This window comes from Tachyglossus aculeatus, chromosome 10 (genome assembly GCF_015852505.1).
Source record: "Tachyglossus aculeatus isolate mTacAcu1 chromosome 10, mTacAcu1.pri, whole genome shotgun sequence".
NCBI classification, from domain to species: domain Eukaryota; kingdom Metazoa; phylum Chordata; class Mammalia; order Monotremata; family Tachyglossidae; genus Tachyglossus; species Tachyglossus aculeatus.
In genome coordinates this window covers 58,692,520-58,709,303 of record NC_052075.1, presented here as the reverse complement: position 1 = coordinate 58,709,303, position 16,784 = coordinate 58,692,520, and the positions used below count along the sequence as shown (strand labels likewise).

Below are 16,784 nucleotides of genomic sequence, written 5' to 3'. Positions count from 1 at the left end.
GGTTGATCAGTGACTCCTATTGGATAACACCAGAGGGCCTTCATTCTGTCTGACTGGAGGGGGATGGAGGGCATGGTCTCCTCTTCAACGAGGCTAGGTGGGTAGGAACAGCTCCGGATGTGTTTACCAGAGTCCTCCATTCCGGGCAGGGTGCGCTAGACTTCGGGAAAGACATGGTCAAGATCCAGTCCTTGCGATGCCTTAATGGGATGATGGCTGATACCTCCCTGCGGGGCAAAGGGAGTCTGATGGTCCCAGCCACGATCCTTAGTCTTCATCACCGAAAACCTGCGAGAAGGAGTAAAGATTACATTTCCTGAGCATATATTGTGACTAATGCACTTCTCTGGTCGCTCGGAAAAGTACGCAACAAACATGGGACTCATTTCTTGCTCACATGGACCTCTCATTCTCATGAGGAGGCAAACGTAAATGTAATGTAAATGTAACTAATAACGTAGTCAAAATGAGAACTTGAATAGCATATGTACACGATTGTTGAGAATGAATTCAGAGTGTCCCCCCACCCCCGGAGTATGGGTCCGCGAATGCCTTATCATCATCAATCATATTTATTGAGGGCTTACTGTGTGCAGAGCACTGTACTAAGCGCTTGGGAAGTACAAGTTGGCAACATATAGAGACAGTCCCTACCCAACAGTGGGCTCACAGTCTAAAAGGGGGAGACAGAGAACAAAACCAAACATAATAACAAAATAAAATAAATAGAATAGATATGTACAAGTAAAATAAATAAATAAATAAACAGAGTAATAAATATGTACAAACATATATACATATATACAGGTGCAGTGGGGAAGGGAAGGAGGTAAGATGGGGGGGATGGAGAGGGGATGAGGGGGATGAGGCCTTATGTAATCATAATAATCATAATATAATAATGATCATAATGATAATTGTGGCATTTGTTAAGCGATCACTATGTGCCAGGAACTGTATCAAGCGCTGGGGTGGGCTCTCCATCACCTCGCCCCCTCATACCTCACTTCCCTTCTCTCCTTCTACAGCCCAGCCTGCACCCTCCGCTCCTCTGCCGCTAACCTCCTCACTGTACCTCATTCTCGCCTGTCCCACCCACGTCCGACCCACGTCCTCCCCCTGGCCTGGAATGCCCTCCCTCCACACATCCGCCAAGTTAGCTCTCTTCTTCCCTTCAATGCCCTACTGAGAGCTCACCTCCTTCAAGAGGCCTTCCCAGACTGAGCCCCCTTTTTCATCTCCTCCTCTCCATCCCCCCGCCCTACCTCCTTCCGCTCCCCATAGCACCTGTATATATGTTCGTACAGATTTATTATTCTATTTATTTTACGTGTACATATTTACTATTCTATTTATTTTGTTAATGATGTGCATATAGCTTTAATTCTATTTATTCTGACGACTTGACACTGTCCACATGTTTTGTTTTTATCTCTGTCTCCCCTTTCTAGACTGTGAGCCCGTTGTTGGATAGGGACCGTCTCAATATGTCGCCAACTTGTAATAATAATAATAATAATAATGGCATTTATTAAGCGCTTTCTATGTGTAAAGCACTGTTCTAAGCTCTGGGGAGGTTACAAGGTGATAAGGTTGTCCCGCAGGGGGCTCACAGTCTTAATCCCCATTTTACAGGTGAGGTAACTGAGGCACAGAGAAGTGAAATGACTTGCCCAAAGTTACACAGCTGACAATTGGTGGAGCCGGAATTTGAACCTGTGACCTCTGACTCCAAAACCCGGGCTCTTTCCGGTGCCCGGAACCCCCAAAACCCCTCACATCCAAGCCGTCACCAAAACCTGCCGGTCTCAGCTCCGCAACATTGCCAAGATCCGCCCTTTCCTCTCCATCCAAACCGCTACCCTGCTAATTCAAGCTCTCATCCTATCCCGTCTGGACTACTGCACTAGCCTTCTCTCTGATCTCCCACCCTCGTGTCTCTCTCCACTTCAATCCATACTTCATGCTGCTGCCCGGATTATCTTTGTCCAGAAACGCTCTGGACATATCACTCCCCTCCTCAAAAACCTCCAATGGCTACCGATCAATCTGAGCATCAGGCAGAAACTCCTCACCCTGGGCTTCAAGGCTCTCCATCACCTCGCCCCCTCCTACCTCACCTCCCTTCTCTCCTTCTACTGCCCAGCCCGCACCCTCCGCTCCTCCACCACTAATCTCCTCACTGTACCTCGCTCTCGCCTGTCCCGCCATCGACCCGCGGCCCACGTCATCCCCCGGGCCTGGAATGCCCTCCCTCTGCCCATCCGCCAAGCTAGCTCTCTTCCTCCCTTCAAGGCCCTGCTGAGAGCTCACCTCCTCCAGGAGGCCTTCCCAGACTGAGCCCCTTCTTTCCTCTCCCCCTCGTCCCCCTCTCCATCCCCGTCTTACCTCCTTCCCTTCCCCACAGCACCTGTATATATGTATATATGGTTGTACATATTTATTACTCTGTTTATTTATTTATTTATTTATTTTACTTGTGCATTTCTATCCTACTTATTTTATTTTGTTGGTATGTTTGGTTCTGTTCTCTGTCTCCCCCTTTTAGACTGTGAGCCCACTGTTGGGTAGGGACTGTCTCTATGTGATGCCAATTTGTACTTCCCAAGCGCTTAGTACAGTGCTCTGCACATAGTAAGCGCTCAATAAATACGATTGATTGATTGATTGATTGATTTCCACTGAGCCACGCTGCTTCTCTACTTCCCTACTTCTCTGCTTCTTGTACTTCCTAAGCGCTTAGTACAGTGCTCTGCACACAGTAAGCACTCAATAAATACGATTGAATGAACGAATGAATACAATCAAATCAGGCGGACATAGTCCCTGTCCCACGTGGGGCTCATAGTCTCCATTCCCATTTTACAGATGAAGTAATTAAGGCAACAGGCAAGTGAAAAGACTTGCCCAAGGCCACACAGCAGATAAGTGGTCGAGCCAGGATTAGAATACACGAGCTTCTGACTCCAAGGCCCGTTCTCTATCTACTAAGCCAGAGGGAGGAAAAGTGTCCTTTGTCCTAGCCCAAGAATGTCAAGGTTTCACCTGAATTCATCCCCCAACCCATCAACTGTCCATACTTGGATAACTGAGATTGTCAGGTGCCTTGAGGGAGAAAGAGTGTTTGGGATCATAAGCCTAGGACCCAGTGAGTGCTAAGGAGCTCATGGCCCCATCATTCCCTGGAGATACTGCCAGAAAAGGGAGAAGACCCTTCAGAGACAAGTCAGGGGTGTCTGCCCTGGGTGAATAATGAAAGTTATTTTGTTAGCCCTTTACTATGTGCCAAGTACTGTACTTAGTAGTAGGGTGGATCCAAGGTAATCAGGTCTCACTCGGGTATCCTAATCTAAATAGGAGGGAGAACAAGAATTGAATCCCCATTTTGCAGATGAAGGACCTGAGGCACGGAGAAATTAAGTGACTAGCCCAAGGTCAGGCAGCAAGTAAATTGCATAGCATGGATTAAAACTCAGGCCCTCTGACCCCTAAGGTGTACTTTTTCCACTAGGTGACACTGCTACTGAAGATGAGAGGATATGGTTACGTGGTGCAGGTGGGCTGTTCAGATACTAATCAGCCATCAGGGATCAAAGGGACCCTGCTTGGGGCAGTAAGGATTACAAAAATCAGACTGGGGACTATGCTCTGGAGGGGGAGCGGGAGGGGGGTGTTCGTGTGTGTGTGTGTGTGTGTGTGTGTGTGTGTGTGTGTGTGTGTGTGTGTGTATCTGTCTCTCCCAGAAGCCTTTCCGGATGAAGTCCTCTTTTCCCCTACTCCCTCTCCCTTTTCTGCGTCGCTTATATACTAGGATCTTTGCGTTTCAAGAAGTTGTGATTTACCCCACCTTCAGCACTACAGCACTAACGTATATGTCCGTTCACTTCTGGATTTATATGTATTTCTTCCTCTCCCTCTATGCTGTAAACTTCTTGTGGTCAGGGAGCATCTCTACCAACTCCGCTGAACTATCCCAAGTGCTTAAGAGAAGCAGTGTGGCTAAGTGGAAAGAGCACGGGCTTGGGAGTCACAGATCATGGGTTCTAATCCTAACTCCGCCACTTATCAGCTGTGTGACTTTGGACAAGTCACTTAACTTCTCTGTGCCTTAGTTACCTCATCTGTAAAATGGGGATTAAGAATGTGAGCCCCACGTGGGACAACCTGATTACCTTGTATCTACCCCAACACTTAAAACAGTGCTTGGTACATAGTAAGAGCTTAACAAATACCATCATTAATTAATTAATTCGTAAAATTCTTTGAGCACAATAAGCCCTCAATAAATACCATTGATAGATTGATTGACTGAAAATTACCAGTTCTGAACGGGGTCTCCAGGGCAGGATCAGAGGCTCTGGGAATCCGGGGCTGGAGGGAAGGTGGATTCAGTCAATGAATTGAGGCTCTGAAATCCACAACGGGAAGGAAACGGACCAAAGTGACCCTGAGAGGTCCTCACTTCCCTAGCACTTATATAATTTCCTGTTACTCTGTTCCAGGCTTTCATGCACCTCTCCAAACCATGGTCAGTTCCACGCCTTCCTATCACCATTGTAGAAACGACTCCATCCACTAGCCACAAGATCAAAATTTCTGCATCCTCTGGGAATGGGGATGGAAGGAAGGCATCAGGAGTTTTCTCTGCTCAAAGCAGGAGAATCATTCTATACTCTTCCGGCAGGAGATGGGCTTCTTTAAAAACTGCAGGAGCAAGAGTTGGAGTTTTATTCTATTTGGTTCCTGCTGGCCACACGGGGACCAATTGTGAGAACAATCAATGTCTCCCCAGGGGTGAGTCGGGAGATACTGAGTCGGTAGATGCTTGGTGGCTTTGGCTGTGAACGTTTAATACCCGGATTGGGGGCCCATTGACCCTGATTAATTAACCTTTGGAGGAGGGACTAAGATGGTGAATGTGCACCACTGGAGACAGAGGAATACCAAGTTCTTCCTCAATCTCCAATGAGAAGCCACAAAACCGGCCTATCTCTTGAGGGACTGATGACGGTTTGTGATGAGGGAACCATTCTCTGGGGGGCCAAAGGGAACTGACTATGTCATCTTGGGGTGGGTTTACGAAAATGAAAGTATGTGTTAAAACCCCACCCGAGTACCTGGACAGGCGGCCATGTGCTGAGACCTCCTTGGAAGGTGTGGCATTACATGTCCCTGACTAGGAGCTATATTCAGGCTGCCAGGAACTCAGGATGACCAGAGACCTGCTGGAGAGACGCCCCGGGAGTTTCCAGTGTACTGTCCAGCGGCTGCAGCTCGCGTGGCAACACGAAAACATGTACAACTTGCGTGGCAACATGAGGAGTGTGGCTTAGTGGAGCACAGTGCTGGGCACACAGTAACAAAACCCACGTGACGTGAAGCAGATCTCCAGGAATGAGGAGCAGTGCAGGAAGAAGTACATAGGGGTGCCGAGACAGGAGTCCATTAGGGTTTGGGTGACGATGGTCTGGTTGTCCGTGACCCTCAGTACGTAGGTAACAGACATATAGAGGAGAATCACCGCCTGTAAATTCGGGTCTTCTGTGAGCCCCAGGAGGATGAAGTCAGTCACTGGCGTGTGGTTCCTCATGGTTGACCGGTGACTCTTATCGGATAACGACAAGAGGACCTACTGGAGGGAAACGGAGGGTTATTTCTCCTCTCCCTCCAGACTAAATGGGTAGGAACAGCTCCAGATATTCCCAGGGTCCTACAGTCCAGGCCGAGTGCATGAAATCTTGGTCATGGCCGGATCAGGACCCATTCCTTGAGATGACTTCAAGGGTTGATGGCTGACACCTCCCCGCGGGACAACAGAAGAATGATGGTCCCAGCAGCGATCCTTAGGCTTCAGCACCTGGAACCTGAGTGAAGGTTGGAATAGAGATAATACTTGGAATGGAGATTATATTTACTGCGCACACACTGGGAGCAGGACGCTGTTCTAATTTCTCATGAAAGTACACAAAAGCATGTGATAAATACCAAGCATGTGACAAATACCCTGCCCACATGGAGCTTTCGTTCTCAAGAGCAGGGAAATGTAAATTTATTTACCGGTAGTGTGGTCAAAATAAGAACTTGAATCATTGTATACATGATTGTTGAGAATGGGTGCATTCTGCCCCCTGGAGCTTGGATGCGTAAATGCCTTGTGTGTATGTGATTGGGGGATAAAGTGCCTTTTGACCGATCCATGAATGTCAAGGTTCCATCGCAACAAGTGCACCCAACTTATCAACTGCCAATATGCGGGGAACTGAGTTCGTCAGGAGCCTTGAGGAAGGAAGAGAGTTTGGCACCGTGAGCATAGGACCCAGTGAGTGATAAGGAGCTCATAGCCCAGCCATTCCTTGAGCATGCTGCCAGAAAAAGGAGAAGACCCTTAGGAGACGAGTCCGGAATGTCTGTCTTGAGTGAATAACAGTTGTGGTTTTCATCAATCCACCAGTCGTCTTTACGAGCTCTTATTATAAATATGATTGAATGAATGAATGAATTGTGTGCAGGTGCTGCACTAAGCGCTTGGTAGAGTACAACACAACAATATAACAGTCACATTCCCTGTCCACAACGAGCTTACAGTCTAGAAGGTGAGACAGTCATTAATGTAAATAAATAAATTACGGATATGTACATAGCTGCTGTGGGGCTATGGCGGGGGAGGGTAGGGTTGATGGTGCTGAATACAGGGAATCAGTCAGGGAGATACAAAAAGGAGTGGGAAGAGAGGAAGTCAAGCCCCAACTATGTGCCAAGCACTTTATAAAGTGCTGGGATAGATAGAAGATAATTAGGTCCCAAATGGGAATCACAATCTACATAGGAGGGAGAACAAGTACTGAATCTCCAGTTTCCAGACGAGGGAACTGACACAGAGAATTCAAATGACTGGACCAATGTTACAAAGCAGATAAGTGGTGGAGCTGGGATTAGAACGCAGGTACTCTGAATATCAGGCCATGTTTTTTTGGTAGGTGACACTGCTTCTGAAGAGTAGAGGATTTGTACACAGGAAGGTGGTGGGGTGCTCAGAGACTAACCAGCCCCCAGGGAGCCTCCCTGAATCTAAGGGATCCTGCTTGGGTCAGTAAGGATGAGAAAGGGCAGACTGGGGATAAAGTTCTGGTGTGTGTGTGTGTGTGTGTGTGTGTGTGTGTGTGAGAGAGAGAGAGAGAGAGAGTGTGTGAGTGTGTGTGTGTGTGTGTGCGTGTGTGTGTGTGCATTTGTTTCTCCCATGGTCCTTTCCCTGTTAAGCCTTCTTTTCCCAAGCTCCCTCGCCCTTATGAGTCACTTATACACTTGAATCTTTACCTTTTTAGCACTTGGTATTCACCCGAGCTTCAGTACTACAACACTTATGTACATATCCGTCATTTACGTATGGATTTATATTTATGTCTGTCTCTTCCGGTATACTGTAAGGTTCTTGTGGTCAGGGAACGTGTGTACCAACTCTTTTGTACTCTCCCAAGCGCTAGTAAAGTTCTCTGCACACAGTTATCCCTCAATAAATACCATTGATTGATTGATTTTCTGATAATTACCTGTTCTGAACGGAGGCTCCAGGACAGGGTCTCAGACTCCAGGATTTCAGGGTTGTAGGGAAGTTGGATGAAGTCATCCGCGGATTGAGGCTCTGAAATCCACAACGGGAAAGGGAAGGACCAAAGCGACCCTAAGAGATCCTCACTTCCCGAGGACTTCACCCTGATTCTGAAGGTCACCCCAAATGCCTGTCATGGCCTGGGGCCGGGGAAGTGGTATTGAGATAGCGACATGACTGTATGGAATTTTCCACTTGTACCGCTGCTCCGTGCTGATGGGCACCTGCTCAGACTCTACTCCCTCGCCATCCAATCACCATTGGACATGCTGCTATCCAGGCATTTCCAAACGAGTAGGGAAGACAGAGAGAGATGATTTCCAAAGAGTGGGAGCCAGAGTAAGAATAAGGATCATGTTGGAAGAAGAACAAATAGGACAGATTGGAATGCTGTGCTTTTATGGTTTTTGGTAAGCGCTTACAATGTGCCAGGCACTGTAGTGAGCGCTGGGGTACATAAAAATTAATTAACTTGGACATAGTCCTTTTCTCACATGGGGCTCGCTGTCTAAATCACCATTTTACAGATGAAGTAACTGAATCACAGAGATGTGAAGTGACTTGCGTAATGTCACACAGCATACAAGAGCCCCACAGTGGGACAACCTGATCACCTTGTAACCTCCCCAGCGCTTTGAACAGTGCTTTGCACATAATAAACGCTTAATAAATGCCATTATTATTATTATTATCATTATTATTAAGTGGCAGAGTCGGGATTAGAAGCCAGGTCCTTCTGACTCTCAAGCCCCTGCCTTATCGACTAGGCTACGCTGGTTCTCTAATGACTGCTCAAGTGCCTGCCCAAATTAGACTATATCACTATAATTGCAATCTAATGTTTATACATGCATTTGTGCGAGATGAGAGGAAGTGGGAGTGAGATGAGTAGACCAAGAGGGTAGAAGTGAGGGGACAAGTGGAAAGTGGGAGTGAAAGGGGGGTGCAATAGGAGCAATAGGATAGTAGCAAGAGGTGGTGAGCCTTTGGGTTCACCTCTGCCGACAGCAAGTGACATCAAATATTTAGGTGCAAGAACTCACTTAGGAAGGACACGGAAGGAATTTTGAAAAAAAATCCCACACACATTGCACCTGTGGCACTCCATCAGCTTCAGCACTGACACAGAGAGCAAATCTTGGAACATCTCTATCATGTGGAGGGAAAAGGCAAATATTCCCCTCTGAATGGATGGGGACAGAAGGGCTGGGGTTGCAAGGGGAACCTGGCCAGGGGAGGGATTTACAGGAAGGCGGGTATAGGGGCGCACAGACGGCTGGAGAACGTCCAGGTCCTGTTTGTCGAGCAACAGATGAAGCACTAGGCTAATGTGCAGGCACCGCGTCTCTGTGGACGACCTTTTGCGATTCTAGATTATCCTGTGGCATTTTATTGCAGATGAGCCCTCACTTCCTGGAGGAAAACCCAACTCGGAGCACCAGGGCCCTGAAGGCCTGCTTGACCTGCTCGTTCCGCAGGGTGTAGATGAAGGGGTTCAGCATGGGGGGAACGGAAGTGTTGAGCACCGCAACCCCCTTGGTCAGTTCCACCCTGTCCTTGGCAGACGGTTTGATGTACATGAAGATGCAACTGCCATATGTGATGGAGACCACAATCATGTGGGAGGAGCACGTGGAAAAGGCCTTTCTCCTCTGCTGGGAGGAGGGAAGCCTCAGGATGGCGCGGGCAATGGCCGTGTAGGACGCAGTCATTAGTGCCAAGGTAATAAAGAGCGTTCCCAAGGACAAGAGGAAAGCCATCAGCTCCAGGAAGTGGGTGTCTGTGCAGGAAAGCCCTATTATTGGGGAAGAATCGCAGAAAAAGTGGTTGATGACGTTGGAGTTGCAGAAGTCTAACCGGGCGCCGATCACAACCGCTGGAAACACGATCATATAACTGGAGAGAAAAGAGCAGAGGACCAGAATGGTGCAGACGCCCCGGCTCATGACGGTCGTGTAGTGTAGGGGCCGGCAGATGGCAACATAGCGATCGTATGACATGGCAGCCAGGAGGAAGAACTCTGTCACAGCCAGAAAGATGGTAAAGAACAGCTGAGTGAAGCAGTTGGAAAAGGAAATGGTTCTGTCTCCGCTGGCGATGGTGACCAGGAATCTGGGAATACAGGCAGATGTGAAGGCGATCTCCAGCAAGGAGAAGCTGCACAGGAAGAAGTACATGGGGGTACGGAGGCGGGAGTCCAGCAGGGTTAGAGTGACGATGGTCAGGTTCCCGGTGAGGCCTACTGCGTAGGCGAGAAAGAGGACGAGGAAGATCAGAGCCTGCAGGTGGGGGTCATCTGTGAGTCCCAGGAGGATGAACTCTGTCACTCCCGTGCCGTTTCCCATGGTTGATTGGTGGAGTCAGCCAAATCTGGAGAGGTAATGGGAGAGATGGGGGAGCTGAGGGCAAATGCAGGAACACCCTAAGACGGGGGGAAGAGCCCATGGACCAATCAACGAGCGATTCCCCCCTCCCCTGGACGGTCAGTGGTTCAGGCTCCATTTGCCACATGACCCAACCATGCATACTGTGGACAAAGGGGCTTTGCTAGGAAAATGCCCCCAGTTCCACTCCAGCCGATTCACAGGAGTCTCGTGGGCACCCGTCTGACCCTTCTCTTCTAGTTCAGCTCTCCACTCCTGGCCCTTACCCTGCCCACAGTACAGGTGATCCCACTGTCCCCTGGAAGCTCCGCATTCTTCTGGCAGCCTTGTTCTTTCTGGCTCCCACCTCTCACTATATTTCTCAGTATATTTCTCACTATTTCGACTGCCTGATTCTGCCATTCTGTCTGCTTCTGCCAGGATCTGGTACTCACTTTCAGCGGCCATGACTTATACAGCCTGGGACGGGGGAAGGGGGCCTCTAGGAAACGTGGCCAAAGATCTGAACCACTACCGCCCTCCTCCTTCCTCCTCCTCCTCCTCTTTTTTTCTCATTTATCTCCTCCTCTTCTTCCTCTTTTCCTTCTCTCATTATGCTTTCTCCTCTACCTCCTCTTTCCTTTTCTTCCTCCTTCTCTTCATCCTCTTTCTTCTCCTCTTTCTTCTCATTCTCCTCTTCCCCCTCGCCTTTTTCCTCCCATTATACCTCTTCTTCCTCTTCCTCCCTTCTATATTCCTTATCCCCTCTTCCCCCTCCTCCTCCTGCTCCTGGTTATACACCTTCTCCACTCTCTGGTGTTCTTTTCTAGTGAGCAGCAGTTATACACTGCTCAAGAATTATCCTGTGCAATTGATGAAAAAGTTACAGCATTAACACAGCACTCCCTAAGGCCTAAGCACCAGCTGAAGTATTGAGGTAGATTCGAGTGGTCAGAATGGCCTCAATTTCTGTCCCTCAGGAGGCTCACAATCTATCTTATCCTCATTTTATAGCGGAGGAAGCTGAGGTTCAGAGTGGTGTAGTGTTTGCCCATGGTCAGCCCATGGGCCTGAAGGAGAATTTTGACTAAATGCTAGGCCTCCTGACTCGCAGGCCCGTACCATTTTCACTAAGTTGCTCTGCCTCCTGCCGAAGAGTAAAGACGACCTCATCACTGGCAAGATGTGATGACAGACCTAAATGGACAACTTCTCTAACAGGGGGGCCGGGATCTCCAGGGTGGGGGTAAGATCTTTCTCCTGTTCCATGTGGAATGACATCGTCGCAGGAGATGCCCCCTACTCCTGTTTGGGGAGATGTTCATGGCTTCTGCTCACTCGCTTTACTCAGGCAGATGGCCTGCCCTGGACCAGGAGATATGAAAAGGACTCGTTAATTTAAGGATCACAGCCTGGGGCTAGGTTCTGGAAGACCTGTGTTTTCATTCCAACTCTGCCCCTGGCCTGCTGCATGACCTCGGAGAAGCCCTTTCATTTCTCTGGACCTCCATGTTCTCCTCTGTAAGATGGGAATAAAGTTGTGAGGCCTGTGTGGGTCAGGAACTGTGTCTGAAAGCATAACCAGGCATCTATCCAAGCTCTAAGCAAATAATAAGTGCTTATTAAATGCCATAATAACAAGAATAACAACAGTCACTGAAATAAAAATAATAATGACGATAAAATAATGACAATCCTTTTCAACTGTCACCACGACAATGCGTTAAAATGGATAAAATGCGTTTGTGGGTACCTGAGGGCACAAGAGTCTGCTCCCACGAACTCCACATACCCCTTCGGGGAGACGATGATGAAGGGGAAAGGCAGGGAGGATAACAGGGACAGACTTACTTTCCCGGGGATCAGGTCCCTGATCGCACCCCTCAGAAGGTGAACCCAGAAGACCGCTTTCGGTCTCACTCGGAGCTGGCGTGCTGTTGCTGTACCAGAGGAGGAGAAGGTCTTGAGCAGGAAGAACTGTCTAACCTCTTCAAATCAGGGCTTCCTCCCTGCAGTCGGCCCCCTCCTTCTGGCTCCTCGACAGTCAGATCCTCTCTCCGGGGCCCTGCCCCAGGCCATCTGTAGGTCAGCTCCCCTCCTTTTGCCCCCCACACGCGCACTGCTGAAGGCAGATCCGATCCAGACCCAAGAGAGACAGTGCCCACCCCAGGTAACCTTCCCGCATGGGGAACGTGAAAGGCTCTCAGAAATCACAGAGAGGAGGTCCCATCCCTCCTCCAGCAACGGAGCAAGGAGTAATAATGGGGCAAAGCATTGCTCTAAGAACTGTGGAAGATACCCAGGAGAGAATTAGACATGGTCCCTGGAAGGCTCCCCATCTAAGCATAACTGGGCAGAGGGTTGGCGATGGAAACATAAGGGCAATGACAAGTTAGACATGAGCAACGGCGGACGGTGGCCAAAAGGAGAAGTTTCAGCCTCCTTGTGGTCCAGATTCCAACAGTCACAGCCACGGATCCCAGTTCTCGTGCGGGGAGGCGGGTGGCTCTCAAGACCAATGCGGCAGGAGCCAGGCTGGTTTTATCCGCTCTGTTCGCGACGAGCTTCGTGGACCGGTGCCAGGAGTCAGGAGTAGTAATGAGCTTACACTGTTCCCCATGGTGGCAGCCAGTGGAGACCGGAGCCCGTGAAGAACGGGGCCGGGGGGACCTCGGAGGGCAGGGTGGGGGACTCAGCGTCCAGAAATGAAGTGGGAACGGAGGGACACAACCTGGAGACGTTGGCTGAGTTCTCCCTTGGGGTGGGACAGTTACGCTGGTCTTGGCCTGCGGGAGGAGAGAGGCTCATTCTCCAGCCCGGTGCTGCCCCACCCTAAAATAGGACCTTCTGGCTGGGCCCTGCTTTCTGGCTTCAGCCATTCATTGCTGAACAAGAGCTTAGTACAATGCTCTCCACACAGTAAGCGGTCAATAAATATGATTGAATGAATGAATGACTTTGTGCCTAGACTCCAGCTGTTAATATCAACCCTGGTCCCACCCAGGAACCTCCCTTGGGGATTCACATCCAACAGTTCTTTCCCAAACCCTTCCTAGGAGGATAGCACACAATCCCAATCCATCAGTAGCATTAACTTTGTGCAGACCTCCGTGCTAAAAGCTTACATAATAAAAGCAACCAAACAAACGGACAAAGAAAAAACGCAGTAGAAGTAGGAGACAAGGAATTTATAGTGTACTCAGGAAAGAGACCCAAAATGAATTACAGATAAAATAGGAAGGTATAATTGCGGAAAGTAAGGGCTTAAATAGGTCTCATACCGTTGTAGTTGTAGTAGTAAAAATAATAATAATAATGGCATTTGTTAAGCACTTACTATGTGTAAAACACTGTTCTAAGTTATGAGCTCCTCCAAAGTGAAGTGTACTATTCTTTACCCAATCAATCACTTGATCAAAGGTATTTACGGAGTGCTTACTGAGAAGTACTAAATTACTGAAATACTACAGTAGAATAAACAAACACGTCACTTCTCCTCAAGAATATTGCAATCTAATGAGGACGGGAGGTATGATAGAAATGAGAAGTAGCATGCCTTAGTGGAAACAGCACGGGACTGGAAGGACCCAGGTTCTAATCCTGCTCTGCCACTTGTCTGCTGTGTAACCTTGGGTCACTTAACTTATCTCTGCTTCACTTTCCATAGCTGTTCAATGGGGATTCAATACCAGTTCTACCTCTAATTTAGACTGCGAGGTTAGTGTGGAACAGGGACTGCATCTAACTTGATGGTCTTGTACTGACCCTAGGGCTTAGTTCAGTGTTTGGCACCCAGTAAGCAATGAACAAATACAAAAACAACAATAACAATAATGATAGAATAAGAATAATTTACCACTAGAATGGTCAGATTAAATAATCGAATGCACAGTTGAATAAAGATGAATGCACAAGTGCTGAAGATGGTTTTAAATAAAGTCATCTGTGCTAGAGTTGGCTCAATTTAAGATGAAGGGAGATCAATTGGGAAAGATTAAATTGATATGAACAGAAGTGCTAAGGGTTGTTGGAATTGAATAAGTGCTGAGGTGGTAGTTAGGAGGGTGAGACCTAAGTGAAAAAAATGAAATGGGGAAGAACCTCTGCAGGAAGAGGGATTTCAGAAGGGCTTTTAAGACAGAATTTTTGTCTGGCATGTATGAAATGTGAGCGAGCATAAGGCAGGAGAAAGGGCGTGGAGCCAGGGGAAGGAGAAAAAAACCCTACACATCACACTGCACCTGTCGTACTACATCGGCTTCGACACTGACCAGCAGAGCAAATCTCGGAACGTCTCTATTACGTGGCAGGAAATGGCAACATTCCCCCCTGAATGATCGAGGGCAGAAGGGTTAGAGTAACAGGGGGACCAGGTCGGGGGAGGGATTTACAAGAGGGTGGTGCGGGACACACGGATGGCTAGAGGACGGCCAGGTCCTGCTTGTCGGGCAGCTGATGAAGCACTAGGCTAATGTACAGGCACTGAGTCTTTATGGTTGACCTTTTGTGACTCCTGTGGATTTTCATGTGGTATTCTATTGCAAATGAGCCTTCACTTCCTGGAGGAAAACCCAATCCGGAGCACCAGGGCCCTGAAGGCCTGCTTGACCTGCTCGTTCCGCAGGGTGTAGATGAAGGGGTTCAGCATGGGGGGAACGGAAGTGTTGAGCACCGCCACCCCCTTGGTCAGTTCCACCCTGTCCTTGGCAGACGGTTTGATGTACATGAAGATGCAACTGCCATATGTGATGGAAACCACAACCATGTGGGAGGTGCACGTGGAGAAGGCTTTTCTCCTCTGTTGGGCGGAGGGAAGCCTCAGGATGGCGCGGGCAATGGCCGTGTAGGACGCAGTCATTAGCGCCAAGGTAATGAAGAGCGTCCCCAAGGACAAGAGAAAAGCCATCAGCTCCAAGAAGCGGGTGTCTGTGCAGGAAAGCCCCATCAATGGGGAAGAATCGCAGAAAAAATGGTTGATGATGTTGGAGTCGCAGAAGTCTAGCCGGATGGCCATCACAAACGGTGGGAACACGATCATATAACTGGAGAGAAAAGAGCAGAGGACCAGCAGGGAGCATACGCCCCGGCTCATGACGGTCGTGTAATGCAGCGGCCGGCAGATGGCAACATAGCGGTCGTAGGACATGGCGGCTAAGAGGAAGAACTCTGTCACCGCCAGGAAGATGGTGAAGAACAGCTGAGTGAAGCAGTTGGAAAAGGAAATGGTTCTGTCTCCGCTGGCAAGGGTGACCAGGAATCTGGGAATACAGGCGGACGTGAAGGCGATCTCCAACAAGGAGAAGCTGCGCAGGAAAAAGTACATGGGAGTGTGGAGGCGGGAGTCCAGCAGGGTTAGGGTGACGATGGTCAGGTTCCCAGAGATGCCTACTGTGTAGGCGAGAAAGAGGACGAGGAAGATCAAAGCCTGCAGGTGGGGGTCATTTGTGAGTCCCAAGAGAATGAACTCTGTCACCCCCGTGCCGTTTCCCATGGTTGATTGGTGGAGTCAGCCAAATCTGTAGAGGTAATGGGAGAGATGGGGGAGCTGAGGGCAGATGCAGGAACACCCTAAGACGGGGGAAGAGCCCATGGACCAACCAACGAGCGATTCCCCCTCCCCTGGACGGTAAGTGGTTCAGACTCCATTTGCCACACGACCCAACCATGCATACTGTGGTCAGAGGGGGTTTAGTAGTAAAATGTCCCCAGTTCCACTCCTGCCTATCCACAGGAGGCTAGTGGGCACCCGTCTGAGCCCTCTCTTCTCGTTCAGCTCTCCACTCCTGGCCCTTACCCTGCCCACAGTACAGGTGATCCCACTGTCCCCTGAAAGCTCCGCATTCTTCTGGCAGCCTTGTTCTCTCTGGCTCCCACCTCTCAGTATATTTCTCAGGATATATCTAACTATTTCGACTACCTGCTTCTGCCCTTCTGTCTGCTTCTGCCCTTCTGTCTGCTTCTACCAGGATCTGGTAGTCACTTTCAGCGGCCATGGTTTATACAACCCTAGGGCGGGGGGGGGGGGGGTGGTGGTGTCTCTCGGGAACGGGGTCAAAGATGTGAACCACTACCTTCCATTACCTCCCCCCTCCTTCCTCCTCCTTCCTCCTCCTCTTTTTCCTTCTCTTTGTTTCTCATTTATCTCTTCTTCTTTCTCTTTTCCTTCTCTCATTATGCTTTCTCCTCTACCTCTTCTTCCCTTTTCTTCTTCCTTCTCTTCATCCTCTTTCTTCTCCTCTTTCTTCTCATTCTCCTCTTCCCCCTCGCCTTTTTCCTCCCATTATGCCTCTTCTTTCTCTTCCTCCCTTCTATATTCCTTATCCCCTCTTCCCCCTCTCCTCCTGCTCCTGGTCATACACCTTCTCCACCTCTCTGGTGTCCTTTTCTAGTGAGCAGCCGTTATATACAGTTCAAGAATTATCCTGTGCAATTGATGAATCAGTTACAGCGTTAACAAAGCACACCCTATGTGCTAAGCACCACCTGAAGTACTGAGGTAGATTCGAATGGTCAGAACGGACTCAATTTCTGTCCCTCAGGAAGCTCACAATCTATCTTATCCTCATTTTATAGCGGAGGAATCTGAGGTTCAGAGTGGTGAAGTGTTTGCCCAGGGTCAGCCCATAGGCCTGAAGGAGAATTTTGACTAGATGCCAGGCCTCCTGACTCCCAGGCCTGTACTGTTTTCAGTAGGTTGCTCTGCCTCCTGCCGAAGAGTAAAGACAACCCCATCACCGGCAAGATGTGATGACTGACCTGAATGGACAACTTCTCTAACACGGGGCCCGGGATCTCCAGGGTGGGGGTAAGATCTT

General features: G+C 49.0%; 2 protein-coding genes across 2 annotated transcripts; both read right to left on the bottom strand.

The window, feature by feature from the left end:
- Positions 1-9,012: 9,012 nt before the first annotated feature.
- LOC119933688 (olfactory receptor 6C75-like) lies at positions 9,013-9,951 on the bottom strand. Its single transcript, XM_038753243.1, has one exon. It carries the CDS (start codon positions 9,949-9,951, stop codon positions 9,013-9,015), a length of 939 nt encoding a protein of 312 aa, XP_038609171.1.
- A 4,570-nt stretch (positions 9,952-14,521) lies between these two features.
- LOC119933598 (olfactory receptor 6C74-like) lies at positions 14,522-15,460 on the bottom strand. Its single transcript, XM_038753148.1, has one exon. It carries the CDS (start codon positions 15,458-15,460, stop codon positions 14,522-14,524), a length of 939 nt encoding a protein of 312 aa, XP_038609076.1.
- Positions 15,461-16,784: the final 1,324 nt, after the last annotated feature.

Excerpts from the sequence above, each read along its gene's own strand:
- LOC119933688 (XM_038753243.1), bottom strand. The coding sequence starts at position 9,951 with ATGGGAAACGGCACGGGAGTGACAGAGTTCATCCTCCTGGGACTCACA.
- LOC119933598 (XM_038753148.1), bottom strand. The coding sequence starts at position 15,460 with ATGGGAAACGGCACGGGGGTGACAGAGTTCATTCTCTTGGGACTCACA.